This window comes from Rattus norvegicus, chromosome 19 (genome assembly GCF_021556685.1).
Source record: "Rattus norvegicus strain SHRSP/BbbUtx chromosome 19, alternate assembly SHRSP_T2T, whole genome shotgun sequence".
NCBI classification, from domain to species: Eukaryota; Metazoa; Chordata; class Mammalia; order Rodentia; family Muridae; genus Rattus; species Rattus norvegicus.
Window position 1 is genome coordinate 67,975,488 of NC_141552.1, and position 16,961 is coordinate 67,992,448.

Sequence of the window (16,961 nt, forward strand, 5' to 3'; positions counted from 1 at the left end):
CTCAAAACAGAAAGAGAATGTGCATCCCGCCCAGAGTGATCTTCCAAGACTTATTCTACAAGCCTACAACGTCTGACTTCAATGAATGAGCCCGAGCGACTGGAATGCACGCAGGAAATCAGGCCTGAAGCTCTCCCTCTACTACGGTCAGGGGTGCACCTGAGGAGCAGAGTCAGTGCTGAAGGCATCCCGCAAATCCAACCTGCTTGCATCTCTCAGGATTGGATTCCTGGGGTAGGGACTGAGCAAGTCACCCACCGGGGCAGGCAGAAAGAAGTCTGACTTCCTGGCCCGTGCACGACAGCAGGCATCCTCCAGGCGGGTCCACGTCCCCGCCGCCCGCCTGAGCCCATCCCCGGTGCCCCCACCTCCCAGGTGCTTCCACGCTGGGCAGGGGCGGCCGCAGGGAGAGGGCGGCTCGGCCCACTCACCGCACTCCGGGTACTGGTCCGCCCAGTCCCCCGACTGCGGGCAGCCGCCGCCCGCCGGGGCCTCCTGCTGCTGCCGGTGCTGAAGTTCCTGCTTCAGCAAGGACAGCGGAGAGTAGTGCTCGGTGGCCCGCGCGCAGGCCAGCGCCCCCAGCAGCAGGAGCAGCAGCCGCACCACCGTGGCACCCAAGCTGCCGGAGCAGCCGCAGCCGCGACCGGCAGGTGCCATCTTCCCGCACGGCGCAGGCGCGGCCCTGCTCTGCCCGCCGCGGGCAGGTGGGCGCGGCGCGCAGCCGCAGTACCCGCTGGGAGTCGTAGTCCGCACCTCGTTAGCCTCAAGCGCTCATTCAGCACTTGGACTACAAGTCCCAGGAAGCCCCTGAGTGTCCTCTCCAAGGCCAGTCCAAGCGTCTTCCGTCAGCAGCCGGAAGTAGAAGCCCTAGAGTGGCCATGGGGACGGGCGGGCGTAGGGGGATGCGGTCCGGGAAAGGCACGGAAGGTGCGGCGGCGGCGGCTTCATCCTCTTTCTTGTATCGTTGTATCGAGTGCAACCGGGAGGCCCGGGAACTGTACCGGGACTACAACCACGGAGTGCTCAAGATAACCATCTGCGTGAGCGCGCCGGGGGGCGGGGCGGGGCGGGGCGCGTCTAGGAAGGCGGATCGGAACGTGCTGTGGTCCGGGGCGAGGGCCTGGGAGCTTGAGCACGTGGGGGAGGAGTGGTCCATATATTGGTGTGAAAGAGAAAGCAAGGATGTTCTTGAAGACTGCCTAGGCCATGAATGTTATAAGACTTACGGCATCCAGGAGTGCTGGCGCATTTCTGTGACTCCAGCACTCCACTCGCAGGCCAGGCAGGAGGAGGATCACGAGTTGGAGGCCAGCCTCGGTTACCTAGAGAGAGACTGTCTGAAACGAATAAACGAATGATGGAGAGAGATGCGATTCACTGAGGAAATAGAAATGGTAGCAGGAAGTGTGTCGTTCTCTTGTTGAGGCTGAGGACATGGAAGCAATATTTGAGGTCCGGTACTGTAGGGATTTCTTAGAAGAAAACGGTATCTTTTCAGGATACTTGTCAATTAAATAGTAAATAACACAACAATTTAACCAAAGTAGAAAACATTTATCACGCCCAAGGATGTTGCTCGGGTCCGTAGAGTGCTTGCCTGACACGCAGGAAGCCTTATACTCCGGCTCCAGCTCCACGCCTGTAATCCCTGCAGTTAGGAGATGGAGGCGGGAGGTCCAGAAGAGAAAGAGAGGAGGAGATAGAATGAATGTCTCCCTGTGTGTTTCCTCCTTATACTCAAAGTGAAGGCAGGAGGAAGCAGTGGAGAGGCTGCTGGTGGAAGAGCACTCACTGATCCATCAGTTCCACAGATGGAGAAAGTCAGCGAGCTCCCTATGTGTCGGGTGCCACGAAAAGGCTGGACAACACAGGGCATGAAGCCTGATAGTAGAAGTAGCCTCTTCGGCATCTCATTGTAACAGTCAAGGCAAGATGGCATGCTCTCTTAGCCTTCTAAACTATAAGGTCCCTGAGGTTAGAGGACAGTGGCTCCAGGTGATGAGCTTATTGGAGCCCATGCAGCTCCAGAGAAGGAGAGCTCTTGCTATTTTGTTCCCACAGCACAGCATCTGGCTAACAAATGATACAGAAGGAATAGGAGTTTTGTGTTTCCAGAGGCTGGTCTTTCCCCTCCTGCCTCCAAATTGCTCTGCCTCCCTGTTCTTACATTTGGGGTAATGTCCAAAAAGTGGGACGTAGATAGCTTTTCAAAGATAGAGAGAGGGATTTGCCAACTTAACAGTTTCTCTCAGCAATAGTCTTCAGTCTCTGGGCCTGAACCTCAGGCCTGAGGGGAAGAGAGAGGCTCCATGTCAGCGCAAAGGAAGGGGATCTGGAAAGAACCTCTGTCCTGAGCTTGATATCTGAGTGTAGTTGCTTTCACCTCACAGGGGATTTCAGGCAATTGAAAGACGTGAATCTCTATGCCTCCATTTTGACAGAAGCCAAGCACAACTGCGGGTTCACCTGGTAACTGGAGAGGCCTGGTGTTTCTTACAGTGGTGTGACTGAAGTAGGGCAGCTCTTCCAGGGGACAGTGAATCTGTTTTGTTGTGTTGACGTCCAGGGTTACAGTTCTCCGATGCACTTGACTTTTTTCTAAAGTCAATTAAAAGGTGATCGTGGTCGGCCTGTGGTTTCTGTTTGTGTGTTATCCTGTCAGCCTTTCAGAGTCACTTGGACTCGCAGCCATTCTTTTTTTCACTGAGTGATACCATCTGGGCAAGTTTGAAACTGACACTGTTTCAATGTCCCTATGTTGTATAACAACCAGTTCTAATTCTTCTCACAGTATTAGAGTATGAGAGGAAGCCGTTTGGGATCTGAGGGAGTCTGATTTAGGTGACAAAGACCCAGACTGTAAGCCCAAGTCTCTGCACACAACACATTACCCTCTGCTGTGTCTGTGGTAGCAAAGAAAGAACGTTTTCTTTCCAAGTTCTTTTTCATTGGAAAAAGACCAGGCTTGGGATTGCTGCCACTACCCTGGTCTCTCGGGAGCTAAAAGATAGGAACTTTGTTGAACACCCATCTCCAGATCCGGAGTCACAGCCTACACCACAGCTTGTCAGCCAGTGTGTTAGAAAGATTAGCTGTTAAGAAATCGTACAACTGAAAGTGGCATTGAAAGCTTTTGTGCCTGGAGTGGCTCCTTACATCATATTCCTGTCTGACTCCTGTCTGTTTTGTTGTGTGATTTCAGACAGGGTCTCCTTATTCAGCCCCTGCCCACTCAGCATCCTCCCACCTCCATGTCTTCAATGCCGAGGGCTTAGTTGCTTATTATTTTAAATATGGGTCTTTCTAGTTAGCAGCTTTTATTTAGTGTCTTCTTCTTACATGGGTGGACATTTTTAATGGGAGGATTTTAAATTGATGCCTAGACACGCTATTGCTGGGAAAGTCCAAAACAGACTTCAATTTTTAAGTCCTTTAAAATTTCAGAACCTGTTAATTGTTTGCTCTAATATTATTTTGTTTTTTCCCCCAGAAATCCTGCCAGAAACCAGTAGACAAATATATTGAATATGATCCTGTTATTATCCTGATTAATGCCATTTTATGTAAAACACAGGCTTATAGGCATATTCTCTTCAACACTCAAATAAATGTAAGTTCTGGAATTTAAAATTTTTTAAAATTGTGCGTGCGTGTGTAAGGATATGTGGACCCTGTTGCAGGTGTGTGTGTGTGCGTGCATGTGTGAGCGTGCGCACACACACGAGTTGGTGTGTGAGGAAGGATTTGCATTCCCTGTTGCAGGCGCCTGTGATCGTGACAGCTGGAGTTACAGGCAGCTGTGTGCCTCCTATCCTGGGTTCTGTGAACACAGCTCCTGTCCTCTGTAAAAGCAATCTGTCCTCCTAACTGCCACACCCACTTTCCAAACCTTGGCTTTAAAACTTTTTAATGTTACCCAATGCTTTTGCATTTAAAAGAAATGACAGTTTCAAACAGAATTAGAGAGTATGATTCTAACGGGATTTTTCCCTCTCATGTCTGCAGGTTTTCTAGAAGTGATGGATACAAATTTAAAAGAGTATGCAGAGCTTAGTAACTGCCTGAAGATGTGGTCACAGAGAGACTGGGTGGGGGGCATATAGTCCGGATGCTGCTAATGTACTACCTCTTAGAATGTTGACTTTGAGCAGAGTAAAGCTAACCAGGTTAGCCAGGTGTTTAGGGGCTTCCTCACTGCTGTGACCTAATACCTGAGAAGAAGCAGCTTCCTTTTGGCTCACAGTTTGAGTCCATTCCGCTGCAGGGAGGCCTGTGGCATGTTGATGAGAGGGTGAGACTGCTTAACGGAGAAGTGCCAGGGCCATGCTGGCTTTGTTTTCCCCTCCTTTCCCAGCCAGGGTCCCAGCCAAAGGACCAGTGCTGTGGATCTGCACCTTATCAATGCAATAGGTGGTTTTATTGTTTGTTCTATTTTTCCAATAGCTAGTATTCTATTCAGATAAGTAGTCTCGTTACAAGAGATCTAAGAACATTCAAATAAGAGCTCAAGTAAAATCAGATGTTAAAGATTGGTCATAAAACATCATAGCCAGGGGTTGGGGATTTAGCTCAGTGGTAGAGCGCTTGCCTAGGAAGCGCAAGGCCCTGGGTTCGGTCCCCAGCTCCAAAAAAAAGAACCAAAAAAAAAAAAAAATCATAGCCAGTGAACGGTGCCACGTTCATCTACGATCTCCCTGATATGAAACTACATCCTCACCTCAGTGGTCACCAACCCATCAAACACAGCCTCCTCAAATGTAAGCTGTTTGAGCTACCAGCTTTAGGACTTTGAATTACTTTTTTCACACCCTGAATAGCTGTAGGGAGTTAGGAGAACCAGCTCAACATGTGGCCAGTCAAGGATTCCAGTAAGTAAGGCATCAGTTGCCAGTGGCAAGGCCCTGTACAAAGTTATGGACAGTCTTGGCCATGGTCTAAGGTGGAAGGAAGGTCTGTCTCTCCAAACCACCAGCAGAATGTCACCCTAGGTGTTTTTTAATCTAATTAGCTTGACAATCAAAATCCAACACAGAATAGGAAACAATTATACCTAGACCTAGGAAACAAACCTTAAAAGAAAACTATTTTTTTTAAACCACCATTAAATTCATTTTGCACTCTGCTGTTAAGAGAATGCAGGAAATGAAAAAGAAGTCAGAAAGGTACTAACATTTAAGGTTGGGTTTTCAAAATTTGCACTTTTCATACTGGTAGGTGGCTTAGTAGTTTAGGTTAAATTGACAGGTAAATGCAAGACATCAGTTAAATCTGAAACTTGGATAAGCATTGAAGTTTTTCCAGCATTCAGTCTGGGATTATTGCATGGTATATACTTAAAACAAACTAGTTGTTGTGGATCTAAAATTCAAATTTGACTGGATATATGTTTTTATTTGCTTAATTTGACTCTCCTAAATTTTGGCAGAACTAGACAGTGAGTGTACTGGTCTGCCCCTCAAATAATCAAGGCCTTTTAAGTGAACAGAGTGTTGACTTTTCAAGCTTGCTTACACACTGAAAATTTCCGGTGGAGTAAGGGAGACCTGCCCAGAGCAGCTCAGGTAGCAGCTTTGTGGATGACACTGGGGACGTCCTTTCCAGATGTTTCCAGAGTACAGCCAGAGGACCTGTGCCAGCCAGCTTGGGGACTTCAGAACCTGAGACTGGGTCAGGTTGGATTGGGTTCACAGACATCCCAAACGTACATCTCCACTGTTAGTTACCCGAGGAAGCTCAGTTTGTGGGAAAGGTAGTCCAGCCGGGGAGATTGGTAAATAAACATTCAGAGTCACAGGAGCTTGTGCAGATCTTCCCTGTGACAGTCTTTTCTCTTCTGCCCTGAGGCGGCTTTTTTTTTTTTTTTTTAATTCCTGTTCAGACTGATAGTTTATGTGGTGTGCTAAAATCTCCAGATTAGCTGGGTGTGGTGGTACACACCTTTAATTCCAACGCTAAGACAGGCCAGCCTGGTCTACAGAGTTAGTTAGTTCCAAGACAGTCAGGGTTACAGAGAGAAACCCTGTCCTGGAAAAACCAATCACACACACAACCTTCAGATTAAATTCATTCTCTTCTGACCTTTTCCACCTATGTAAGTCATGTAAACACTGTATTTAGTTAAGGGGGTGGGGGTGTTGAAAACATGATTCTTGGCATGCATGCGTGTGTGCATATCTATCAAGGAATTGCTACAAAATACACCTACCCAGGTTTTACTCTGGACTCTGTTCTCTGATGGTCCAAGCTTGGAAATCCCCCATGAGTTTCCAATAAGCACTGCTAGTTAAGAACTTGTAACTTACGTGAAGAATGTAATTAGCCAGTTAATAACATTGGAAATCCATATGACCTATATGTTCTCAGCACAACTACCAAGTAGACTGTGGTGCACATTTAAAATACCTGGAAGGCTGAGGCAGGACGCCTATCCGGAGTTCCAGACCAGCCTCATCTACATCGCAGGGCCTTATCTCAAAACAAAACAAAACAACAAAAACCAGTAACCCCTACGCCTGCTTAGCTGTGTCGTGCCCCTTGGCATGCCTTCAGCTCGCCACTTCTTTACCTGATCCAGTGACACTGTCTTTGACTGTCAGATCCATGGGAAACTCTGCATGTTTTGTTTGCTTTGTGAAGCATACCTGCGTTGGTGGCAGCTGCAGGACTCAAGCCAGAGTCCAGCCCCCGATGACGTGATCCGCTATGCCAAGGAGTGGGACTTCTACAGGATGTTCGTGATCGCGTCTTTCGGTAAGCAGAGCTGAGGGGTCTGCATTAGCTAATTAGCACCTCACCGTTCTGATCAAAGCTAAGACGTGGTGAGACAGCTGTACTACAGGGAGGGACCGTATTTCAACTCTACCACTAACCTGCCTGGTGATTTCTCCACCTGTGAAATGAGCCAATTCAAGCCAGATTAGATAACATTAAAGGTAGGTTTATTGGGAAGCTGCTCTCAGGGGATTTCACCAGCTCCAAAGGATTGAGGCCAGGGGTGTTGTCATGGATCGGGAGTCTGGTGGTGGAGCAAGGCAGGGAGGGAGGGAGAGAGAAAGGGTGCTTGGACACAGAGAAGAAGAAAGAGGAGAGCAAGCAAAATGTCTAGATTATATGGGGAGCTGTGAAGTTCAAGGTTGAGGCAGGGTAATACCAGATAGGGACAGAGGGATGCTGGGAAGAGCTGTAGGCCAGGTCTGCAATGATAGGTAAAATATGCACCTCAGTCCCCTGTCCTGGGTGTGAAACCAATCATCGCCTGCCTGCTTTGTCTTGTAAGGGTAGAGAACACTTACCAGACTAGGCCATTCTGTTTACGTTTTAATCTCCACCTTGAAGGTGTCATGCGTCCTCTCGTAGGAAACATTAACAGTTGTCTTGGGTCTCCCAGTGCGCTGTGTTGACTGTGTGGGGCAGATAGGTGTCTGATGGCACTCCCCAGACCGACCTGTGTTTGGAAGCACCTTTCATAGAAATTAAAGCCCAGGGCTTTCTCTCTGGGATCTGAACCGCAGTGAGTTAACGTCTGTGACAGTTTATTTCTAATTTCCAACCTTTTCTGCTTCAGAAGCTTTTGACTTAAGCCAGGCTGTGGCAGGCACAAGCCGTACTCCAGCGGCTCTGGAGGCTGAAGCGGGATTGTTGGAGTCCAACAGGCTTTGGGGCCAGTCTTAGCAAAACATTCTCCATCTCAAAAATAAAAACAGCCCTTGCGTTAACTACACAGCACTGTTTCAGGAATTCTCCACGTGTGATGCCTTCCACAATATATTCTGGATCACGGGCTCTTTTGTCCCCTCTCTGCCACCATCCCTCCCCTCCCTGGCATCATCCATCTTCTCTGAACTCCCAAGTGTCTGACCCAGACCTTTCTCCTGACCTCTGGACCCTTTGTCTGCCTGCTGCTTACCAGCTCCACTGGACAGTTAGTGAGGTGCGGCTCCAAGCCTGGCCGTGCTCTGCCTCTGCACACGGCCTCCCGCTGCAGTTGCTCAGACCCAAGGCCTCGGTGTCCCAGCTGGAGCCTCCTCAGAGCCCCCTGTTCAGTTACTGAATTCCTTGGTCACTCATCTTCAGGAAGGTTCTGCCCCTGCTCCCCATTGCCTCTGTGTCCGCCTGGGGCTTTATCCAAGCTAGAGTAGCCTGACTGGGGGCTGGCACTGTCCCCAGGCCTCTTCACACAAAGTGTTCCCTTTCTGATGAGCCCAGTGCCATATGGATCTTTCTGTACAGTGACAGAGGGATCTTTGGAGTGGGGCGGGCTCCTTCCTGTCTCAGTGCACCTCCTGCCCCACTTTAGCCTGCTCTGGCCCAGCTGCGTTTTGCACAATAAGCCTCCATCTGATGGCCTTAGAACTGGCTTTCCCTTTGCTCTGGTGCTTGTCCACGATGGCACCGTATCTGACTTCATGTCCCTGGGTCTTAGCTCAATCTCATCTTCGTGACACTTACCCTGACACCACCTCTACAGTCTCACCTAATACAGTGCAGTGGTTATTACTAACTTCTCGCCTATCTGCCTTCTCCCTCTTACTTGAAACCCCTGGGGGTTGGGCCCACCATGGCTGCTCAGTAGGCCTTCATCTGGGTGGCTGAAGGGTTCCATACAGATGGACATACCTCCGACCTGAGCCTGTCCTGTCAGTTACCCATTCTCTCGGCAGCGGTGCTGACTAACCTCAAGACTCCTGAGTGTTCGTGGAGTAGAACTGGACATGCATCAGGGGAAAGCCCTGATGTTCTCTCTTCTGAATGCAGAGGGTGTGACCTGTGCACTTGGGCTTATGACTGTTCTAATAACCATGATACACATCAGTTCGAAATGTACGGGATTGGTTGGGGATTTAGCTCAGCGGTAGAGCACTTGCCTAGCGAGCGCAAGGCCCTGGGTTCGGTCCCCAGCTCCGAAAAAAAAAAAAAAAAAAGAAAGAAAGAAATGTACGGGATTTATTGCTGTTTACATCTTACAGACACTAATAGTAAGAAAATTCTCAAGGAGACTGGAGGATTAGCTCGGTGGTTAAGGGCATGTCCTGATCCGGCAGTGGCCCCAAGTTTGGTTCCCAGCACCCACACCAGTATCTCACAACACCTGTGACGCCAGCTTCAAGGGCTGCTTCTGGCCTCCACAGACACTGGCAGTCACGTGTACAAACCCACACACAGACAGGCACAGAGAATTAAGAGTAAAATAAACATTAAAAAAAATACTTGGCTGGTGATGGTGGCGCACACCTGTGATCCCAGCACAGAGACAAGCAGATCTCTGAGTTCTAGGACAGCTAGGGCTACACAGAGAAACCCTGTCTCAGAAAACTTAGAACAAAAAACTTCAAGCACGTCGCCCAACCCAAGAGCTAAGACCTCATCTCAGGCCTTAAAGCAGATCTTTCTCAGGATTGGTGGCTCACATCTATAATTTCAGATGTGGTCCCAGAGCTTCGAGGTACGGCAAAGTCAGATGTTCGAGACCAACGTGGGCATTGTAGTAAGGCACCAGCCCCCACCCCTGCCCAAAAAGATAAAAGGAAAAAAACCTCTAAGACCTATTGAGAAATATTTCTCAAAGCCATGCCTGCAGGATTTGACACGAAGCCCGTGGGTGGGCATGTGCTTGTGTGTGAGAGAAAATGTTGTTTTGTTAAGGTGTTTCTTAGGACATCAGCCGAGTTCTGTGTGGAGTGGGATTCCCACAGTTTTCAGGGTTAGGTTGAGTGAGACGTCTGTATTCTCTCATTTGCTCCGTAGAACAAGCTGCCTTTTTCACTGGCATGTTTGCTTTCCTGTGGGTACAGCAACACATGACAGCAAGAGGGGCGCCAGACTTTGTTTTGCTGCTGAAGGCGCTGCTGCTGTCCAGCTACGGGAAGCTGCTGCTGATCCCCGCCGTCATCTGGGAGCACGACCACACGCCTCTGTGTCTCAGGCTCATCAAGGTGTTCGTTCTCACCTCAAACTTCCAGGCGATCAGAGGTGAATGTGCACCTTTCTTATTTGACGTATCTGCCTCCAGCCTTCTGGAAGGCTGCGTCCTGGCCCTGGGGCCCCTCCACAGACCTGTGTTGTCCTGCACGTGTTGGTGGCGCTCTGTACACAGCAGACACTTAGGGTCATTCGGTTTGGCCATGTGGTGCTATGAGTGTCCACACCATCTCTCCTGTCTGGCCAAGAGCAAATGCCAGGTGCCTGCCTCCCACGGTTCCTGTCTCCAGATGAGTCTTCAGGTTTTAGGCACTCTGAAAAGCACTGCTGTGAATGAAGCCAATACCTGACCTTCTTTCTTGTTGGGCCCTGACTGAATTGTGACACTCGTCTCCTCATACTTTCAAGTTGGATGGTGGTGGTGGTTCTAAGACAGTCTCCCTGTGTAGCCCAGGCCACCCTTAAACTCACGGCCATCCTCCTGTATGAAGCTTCCAAGAGCTGGGTTACAGCAGGAGCCACCCACTTTATTTTCCTCGTTTCTGGGTTTCTCCTCTTTGCTTGGGAAGAGCTTGGTGCTTTATTAGAGCAGACTTTGGTCCAGGACAGTGTAGATTAAGGGCAGGGTGGGTTTCCTCGGGTCAGCTCTTGTAACAATGCTGGTTCTCACTGCCATGCAGCTCGTAGGCCTGTCTCGTCACGAGAGTTCCTAGTATAGTTGCTGCTTTGTTTTCTAGTGACCCTGAACACCAACCGGAGGCTGTCCCTGTTGGCCGTGCTGAGCGGCCTGCTGCTGGAGAGCATCATGGTCTTCTTCTTCCAGAGGATGGAGTGGAATGTGGGCAGCGACTGTGCGGTGTACAAGTCTCAGGACTTCTGAAGGTACCGGAAACGTCGACCGTCTCTTGAGTTAACGCTTCCTGGGGGACACAATCATGTCATCATCCCACCCATGACTAGTTCTGTGGTGGGGAGGACTGTCAGAACACGGCACTTTCCTGGGCAGCTGTCGCACCGAGGAAGGCCTCCTCAGCCTCTGTTAACTGCCTGTGTATCCTGGGGAGCCGTGGGGCCGTACTGGATGTTAGCAGGCCTATCCCCACACGGGTAATCACAGCTGCCGAGAGTTGAGGACTGTGTCCTCGTCATGCCGTGCTGGGTCAGCATTCCATCATACAGTGTGTCTGGCCTGGCACTGCCTATGGCCCCTCCCCTCGCAGTCCTCTCCTTCAGGCCTCTTTCTCCAGGAGGACAGACAGGGTGCTGGGCTCCACCCTCTCTGGCCCTTACTGGACTAAGGGTCTGACTCTGCCCATCATCCATGGCTGCTGCTCACTCCCCTCCCCCTACCTCGTCACCCAGTTTGTTCTTCAGCTGTCATTCATAGTGTTCCTTCCTTCTCTCGTCTTCTGCTGTGCAGCTCCCTCCTACACCTCCCTCTCTGTGACCTGTGGGCCCCCTTCCACCCCAGGGAGCAGGATCCTGGGATGAGGAAGTGCAGGAGGACCCACAGCAGGAAAGGGAGCCACACTCGGGCTCATTCCCTCTTCTGTGTGACTCCTTGGAGGTGGAGCTCTGCACTCCTCACGTGCCCTGTGGTGTAGCCCTATGTCATGCTGTGCTTTGAGCCAGCCCATCTTCCTTCCTCCCGGGTCTTGGAGGTGTGGCTGCTGAGCCTGCTCTCCTCCTCCATGTACATGTGTAGCTCATCCTGGACATTCCGTCTGAGCCGCTGCTTTCCCTGCCGTCCCCTTTGTGAGCCTCCCTTTCCGAGCCTAGGTCCACAGTCTAAACTTCATGGAGCTGCTGCAGCTATGAGCCTCATGCTCAGTTTCTGACAAAACGGGCCACTTGGTGCCGGGATTCTAGCCCCACCCCTTCCTTCCTTCATGCAAAGAGGTGGGTGAGCCTGTTCCTCCCAGACCCCTCTCCTGACCAGTGCTGGGTCCTGTCCGCTGCCTGGCTGTCAATGAATGCAAGAGTGTGGCCCTCCGTTTGAAATGCCCACACTCAGCTGCTACTGGCTCCCTTCTGTAGAAGCCACCACATTCACTCCTGAGGAGGGCGTCTCTCCACACCCCGCCCTGGCACTTCTCCCCACAGCAGCTCTGCTTCACTGCAACCGCCTTCCAAATTCCTACCCTAGGCCACCAGGGCTGTGTTCCCTCTGTGCTTCTGTATCGACTGTCTGCTGTAATTCATAGGCAGGAAAATGAGCTCGTGAGTCTCTAGAACCCACCACAGGGCCAGTGGCCTGCCGTGTTGTCTTGCTCTTTGTTCTGTCTCCTTAAGTTACGCCGGGGAGGGGCCCTGCCTCGGGCTCCCTGTGTCCTCCGTGGTCCCAGCCTTGGAAACAAGGCTTCCATGGTGATGAGGACAGGGCCTACAAAGTCGTCTTGCTCTGTTGTTTGCAGCTTTATCCTCTCTGTGGCGGGACCAGCTACCTCAAAAGAGAAGGCGCAAGAGATCCCAAAGCCTCTGCTTTCTGTGAGTGAAGCCAAGACTGGGGATTCCTGAGCCCAGAATCCCCCAGGAAGATCTGAACCACCTGTAGGCAAGGCTGAGCACCCAGGCGGGCACCAAGGTTCCACAGCTCGGTTCCTTTATGTCTTTTAAGTTGAAATATTCACTGGTGGCTTTAAACCTGTGTTTTGTGTTTTCTGCAGAAGCACTTTTGAGTCGTCTTTCAGAATAAATCAGACTTTTTATATATTTCTGGTTCAGTGGCTAAGATTGTCTTTTGAGTTCTCTCAGCCAGAAATAACCAAGATAAGCATCACAGTTATTTCTGTAATGGTACGATAAATCACCACAACTAGAAGTTTTATTAAAAAACAAAGCAAAACTTCTTTTTTATAAAGGAAGTGTTTAATTCAGAGCCTGGTGTCAGAGGGTTAGAGCCCATGTGGCAGCAGCGAGAAGGAACAGCTGAGAGCTCACACCTTGATCCACAAGCACAGGAACTGGGAACCACAGAAGTGTCTGAGCCTCCACATCTGCAGGCAGACACAGAAGGAGCTTAGTGAGTTCAAGGCCAACCTGGTCCACAAAGCTAAATTCAGGGCAGTCTACACAGAGAAACCCTATCTTGAAAACCCTGTATACATGTATTTCCAAAGGAGCCATTCTTATTCCAGCCACCAAACCCACAAAATCCCTGAATAGAGGCCACAACCTAGAGGTGACTCCTGTCCCAGTGGGGCTGCTGGAGGTGGATGCTGCTGTAACATCTGGTACCCCCATCCTCACACCCACGGTAGACGAGGTTTCACCGCCTCATCCCTACCTAGCTGAGAGTAGTGCTCCACGCCAAACAAGACATCAGACCAGCTGTGGTGCAGCACACTGTAATCCAGGCTTCTCCAGGCAGAAGCCGTCTGGACAGCAGTGAGGTCAGGGTCAGTCTGCTCAGCTTAGCAAAACTAAAAGGCTGGGCCCTTTACTCACCACCCTTATTCATTCTTTTTTTTTTTTTTTTTAAACAGTTATTTATTTTGGGGTTGGGGATTTAGCTCAGTGGTAGAGCGCTTGCCTAGTGAGCACAAGGCCCTGGGTTCAGTCCCCAGCTCCGAAGGAAAAAAAAAAAAAAAGAGTTATTTATTTTATGGATGTGAGTACATGTCGCTGTCATCAGACACACCAGAAGAGAGCATCAGATCCTATTACACATGGTTGTGAGCCACCATGTGGTTGCTGGGATTTGAACTCAGGACCGCTGGAAGAGCAGTCAGTGCTCTTTTTTTTTTCTTTTTTCTTTTTTTCGGAGCTGGGGACCGAACCCAGGGCCTTGTGCTCGCTAGGCAAGCGCTCTACCACTGAGCTAAATCCCCAACCCATGCAGTCAGTGCTCTTAACCGCTGAGCCATCTCTCCATCACCCTTCTTCATCCTTACACTTCCCCCCAATACTAAGTAGGAAAGAAAGGTTAGAGGGGAAAGGGAGTGTTGATGTCATTAGACTACTTCCTGCTGATTAGGGACCTCAGGTTCCTTGGGGCAAGTCTGATCTTTGCAGTCAGGATATCTCTCAAGTGGCAACAGCAGGCTCTTAAACGATCTTCAGCTGACATAGTCACGCCCCTGCCAGAGCACGAGACACATCACAGTCAGCTGCTGTGGACAATCCGAAGCGACCCCTGTAGCCCACACCTGGGATTAAAACATTCACATAAAGTGCTGTGCTGTTAAAGAGGCCAGAATGCTTGATAAGGGGTTGTAGCTTACTGCTGGGCTCTTTCTGTCGTGTGTGAGGTCCATCAGGCCAACCTGAGAAATGGTGAGAGCAGTCGTCTCAGGATTGTCTGTGGCATAAGAGCGAAAAATGGTTAGGCTCGCCAGCTACCAGTGAGCAGAGAGAGGGGACGAGTACTGTGTGTCCCCAACAGTCCCCAGCATCTTTAATGAAAACCTTGAAGACAATGTTGGGAAACCCCAGTGAAGTACACACCTGTCACTGTGATACGGTTGTTAATTTCATTTCACTCTGACTTTTCATTTGTGTGGTTGGTTTGAATTTCTTGGCTGGTTTTGTGTGTGTGTGTGTGTGTGTGTGTGTGTGTGTGTGTGTGTGTGTGTGTTTGCATTCCTGGGTTAAGCACATGGACTTACATTTGGTGAGATGGCTCAGAGGGTAAAGGCCCATGATGCAGAGCCTGACCCTGCATTTGGTCAAGACCCACGTGTTAGAAGGAGAGAACCAGCTTTTGCAGGTTGTCCCCAGACACACACTCACACACACACACTCACACACATACATACTCACATACATACACACACACTCACACACATACATACTCACACACATACACCACACACACACATACATACTCACACACATATACTACACACACTCTCACTCACACACACTCACACACTCACACACACACAGTATTATTGACAAAAAGGAAATGTGCAGCACTCCGGCCATGGTGGAAAACCTGCCTCGTGACCACGCTGACAGACAGGCTAAAGCCAGGTGTGGCACTCTAGTCCCAGCACCCAGGAGGCAAGCGAGTGAGTGAGGCAGGAGGATGAGAGTGTGACGTCACCCTGGCCATATAGAATGACCTTCTCAAAGGAAGAAGCCTTTAGTGCTGACAGCTGACTGCCCACTCTTGTTTTCAATGTGGAGAGACCATGCTGCGGACAGCGCCCTCCCAGTGAGAGGGGAAGAGTTCTCTTTGTTAGAAGTATCTGAGCCCTTTGGACCAAACTGGGGAGAGAGCATAGTACATGGGAGCCAAGAAAGGATATTTGTATTTGTTTGCAAGGTCAAGTTAATCAGAAAGCTTAACAATAAGGTCGAAACCCAAAATGGCTAATGGGTAGTGCTTGGGAATCACACAAGGAAGTGATGGGATTGAGTCCTCCTCCTCCTCGGCCTCTGTATCTGTAGTCTAGTGGCACGTCTCGGTTTCATTGTTAAGAAAGGGTGGTTTTGGGGCTGGGGATTTAGCTCAGTGGTAGAGCGCTTACCTAGGAAGCACAAGGCCCTGGGTTCGGTCCCCAGCTTCAAAAAAAGAACCAAAAAAAAAAAAAAAAAAAAAGAAAGAAAGGATGGTTTACTGCTCTTCAAATACACTGCAGGGAAGGGAGACTGGAAGTTTGTTAGGTAGAGCATGCTGGTGACTGGAACCAGGCTGCCGTCCGAGTCTCTCTGAGGGAAGCATAGGTGAAGGGAAGGGAAGATCCCCAGGACCCTTGACAGTGGTAAGTCTGGCTGCTGCCTACCCACAACCCTCCTTATAAAGCAAGAGACCTACAGTGAAGAGAAGCCCTCCTAGCTTAAAGCCAAAGTACCCCTAGCTCCTGGAGCATCACCAGAGAAGGAGCGCCAAAGCCAAAGCCTCAGGTATGAAATGGGATCGCACCTACCTGCCCCCATGTCCTGTCGGGCGTGGCTCGAGTGATGAGCTCTCAGAAAAAGCATGGAAGTCTACACCAGGTGCCTCAGCTAGAGTGTGCTCAGTCCTGCGGGGAAGGCAGGTGGGGAGCCTGAAAGCAGGTTCCTGTGTCCCCCAAGCTGTGCTCCCGAAAGTGTGTGGTAGGGACTGCTGCTGCGCACATTCCTCTATCCAATCAAGTGTCCCTCCCCCCCCCCCCCCCCCGCCTGAGGACCACCACCGGTGGCATTACCCACCTAGGCGAGCTGTAGTTCCTGTTCCAGGTAGCGTTGGGGAGCTGTGCCCACCCACCAGGCCATCGGGGCTCTCAACTGGGTGCAAGAGCAATGCAGGAAGCTCTCTAAGACCTCAACTGAGCCTCGTGGCCAGCTGAGGCCAGCAATGATGGATACAAGTCATAAAATCTCCACATCTGGGCAGCTGAGGCAGGAGGACTTCCATGAGTCTAAGGCTAGCCAGGGCTACAAAGTGAGACCTGGCTCAAAATCCCAAACATGAAAACAAGAGAGAAGGTTTGCATTGCCGACTGCTCCCGCACTCCCAGGAGTCACCCCGAGAGGACACACTTGGCAGGGAACAGGCAACTCTGCAGCCTGCTCTCTGGGCTTTGGGGTCAAGGTCAGAGCTGCCTTGAGTAACCTCTTCCCTCCCCACTGTGGCTGCTTTCCAAAGTCTGGTTTTGCCCAGCCTTTGTCCAGATGTGTGAACCCACCCTCTTAAAAAATCGCATTAAAAGCCGTTTTATTGTGTCATGTGAGTTTCTGTGTAGTGTTGGAGGAATAAAGGTGGTTATAGATTGTACTGGACTGATAAACAGGTGCATGGTGGGAATGCTCTTACTGACCTGTACCTCCGTCTGCAAGCACTCTCTCCCCTCCAGCAGTAGGTTGCATCACCTACTAATAATATCCAGGTTTGGGGGGTGGGGGCAGGGGTGGAGAGATGGCAGCTAAGAGCACTGGCTGCTCTTCCAGAGAACCCGGGTAAGATTCCCAGCACCCACATGGCAGCTCACGGCTGGCTGTAACTCCACTTCCAAGGGATCTGATGCCCTCACACAAACATAATTGTGGGTAAACACCAATGCACATAAAGTTTATTTTAAAAAGAATCCAGATTTGGGGTGAGGCGCTTCTGCCGG

The 16,961-nt window shown here is 50.3% G+C and overlaps 2 protein-coding genes and 1 long non-coding RNA gene across 20 annotated transcripts in view; 1 reads left to right on the forward strand and 2 right to left on the reverse strand.

Moving 5' to 3' along the window:
* The window catches only part of Ttc13 (tetratricopeptide repeat domain 13), a 53,335-nt gene extending 52,668 nt beyond the window's left edge, over positions 1-667 (reverse strand). For all 9 annotated transcript variants that reach the window (XM_087594309.1, XM_087594308.1, NM_001415075.1 and 6 more), the window contains 1 exon segment: positions 432-667. In XM_087594309.1, coding sequence (XP_087450435.1) covers positions 432-657 — 226 coding nt within the window. In that variant the 5' untranslated portion in view covers positions 658-667.
* Positions 668-858: 191 nt separating this feature from the next.
* On the forward strand, positions 859-12,630 carry Arv1 (ARV1 fatty acid homeostasis modulator). 10 transcript variants are annotated; one of them, XM_087594318.1, is made up of 8 exons: positions 859-1,040; positions 1,744-1,927; positions 2,442-2,615; positions 3,491-3,610; positions 6,597-6,750; positions 9,745-9,969; positions 10,656-10,800; positions 12,333-12,630. In XM_087594318.1, the coding sequence occupies exons 5-7, from the start codon at positions 6,615-6,617 to the stop codon at positions 10,796-10,798; spliced, it is 504 nt and encodes a 167-aa protein (XP_087450444.1). In that variant the 5' UTR covers positions 859-1,040; positions 1,744-1,927; positions 2,442-2,615; positions 3,491-3,610; positions 6,597-6,614; the 3' UTR covers positions 10,799-10,800; positions 12,333-12,630.
* A 1,508-nt stretch (positions 12,631-14,138) lies between these two features.
* On the reverse strand, positions 14,139-16,325 carry LOC147999609 (uncharacterized). Its single transcript, XR_015644241.1, has 3 exons — positions 16,057-16,325; positions 15,792-15,887; positions 14,139-14,218 (listed from the first exon to the last, which is right to left on the reverse strand). It is a non-coding gene; the product is annotated as an uncharacterized LOC147999609 (long non-coding RNA).
* Between the last annotated feature and the right edge of the window lie 636 nt (positions 16,326-16,961).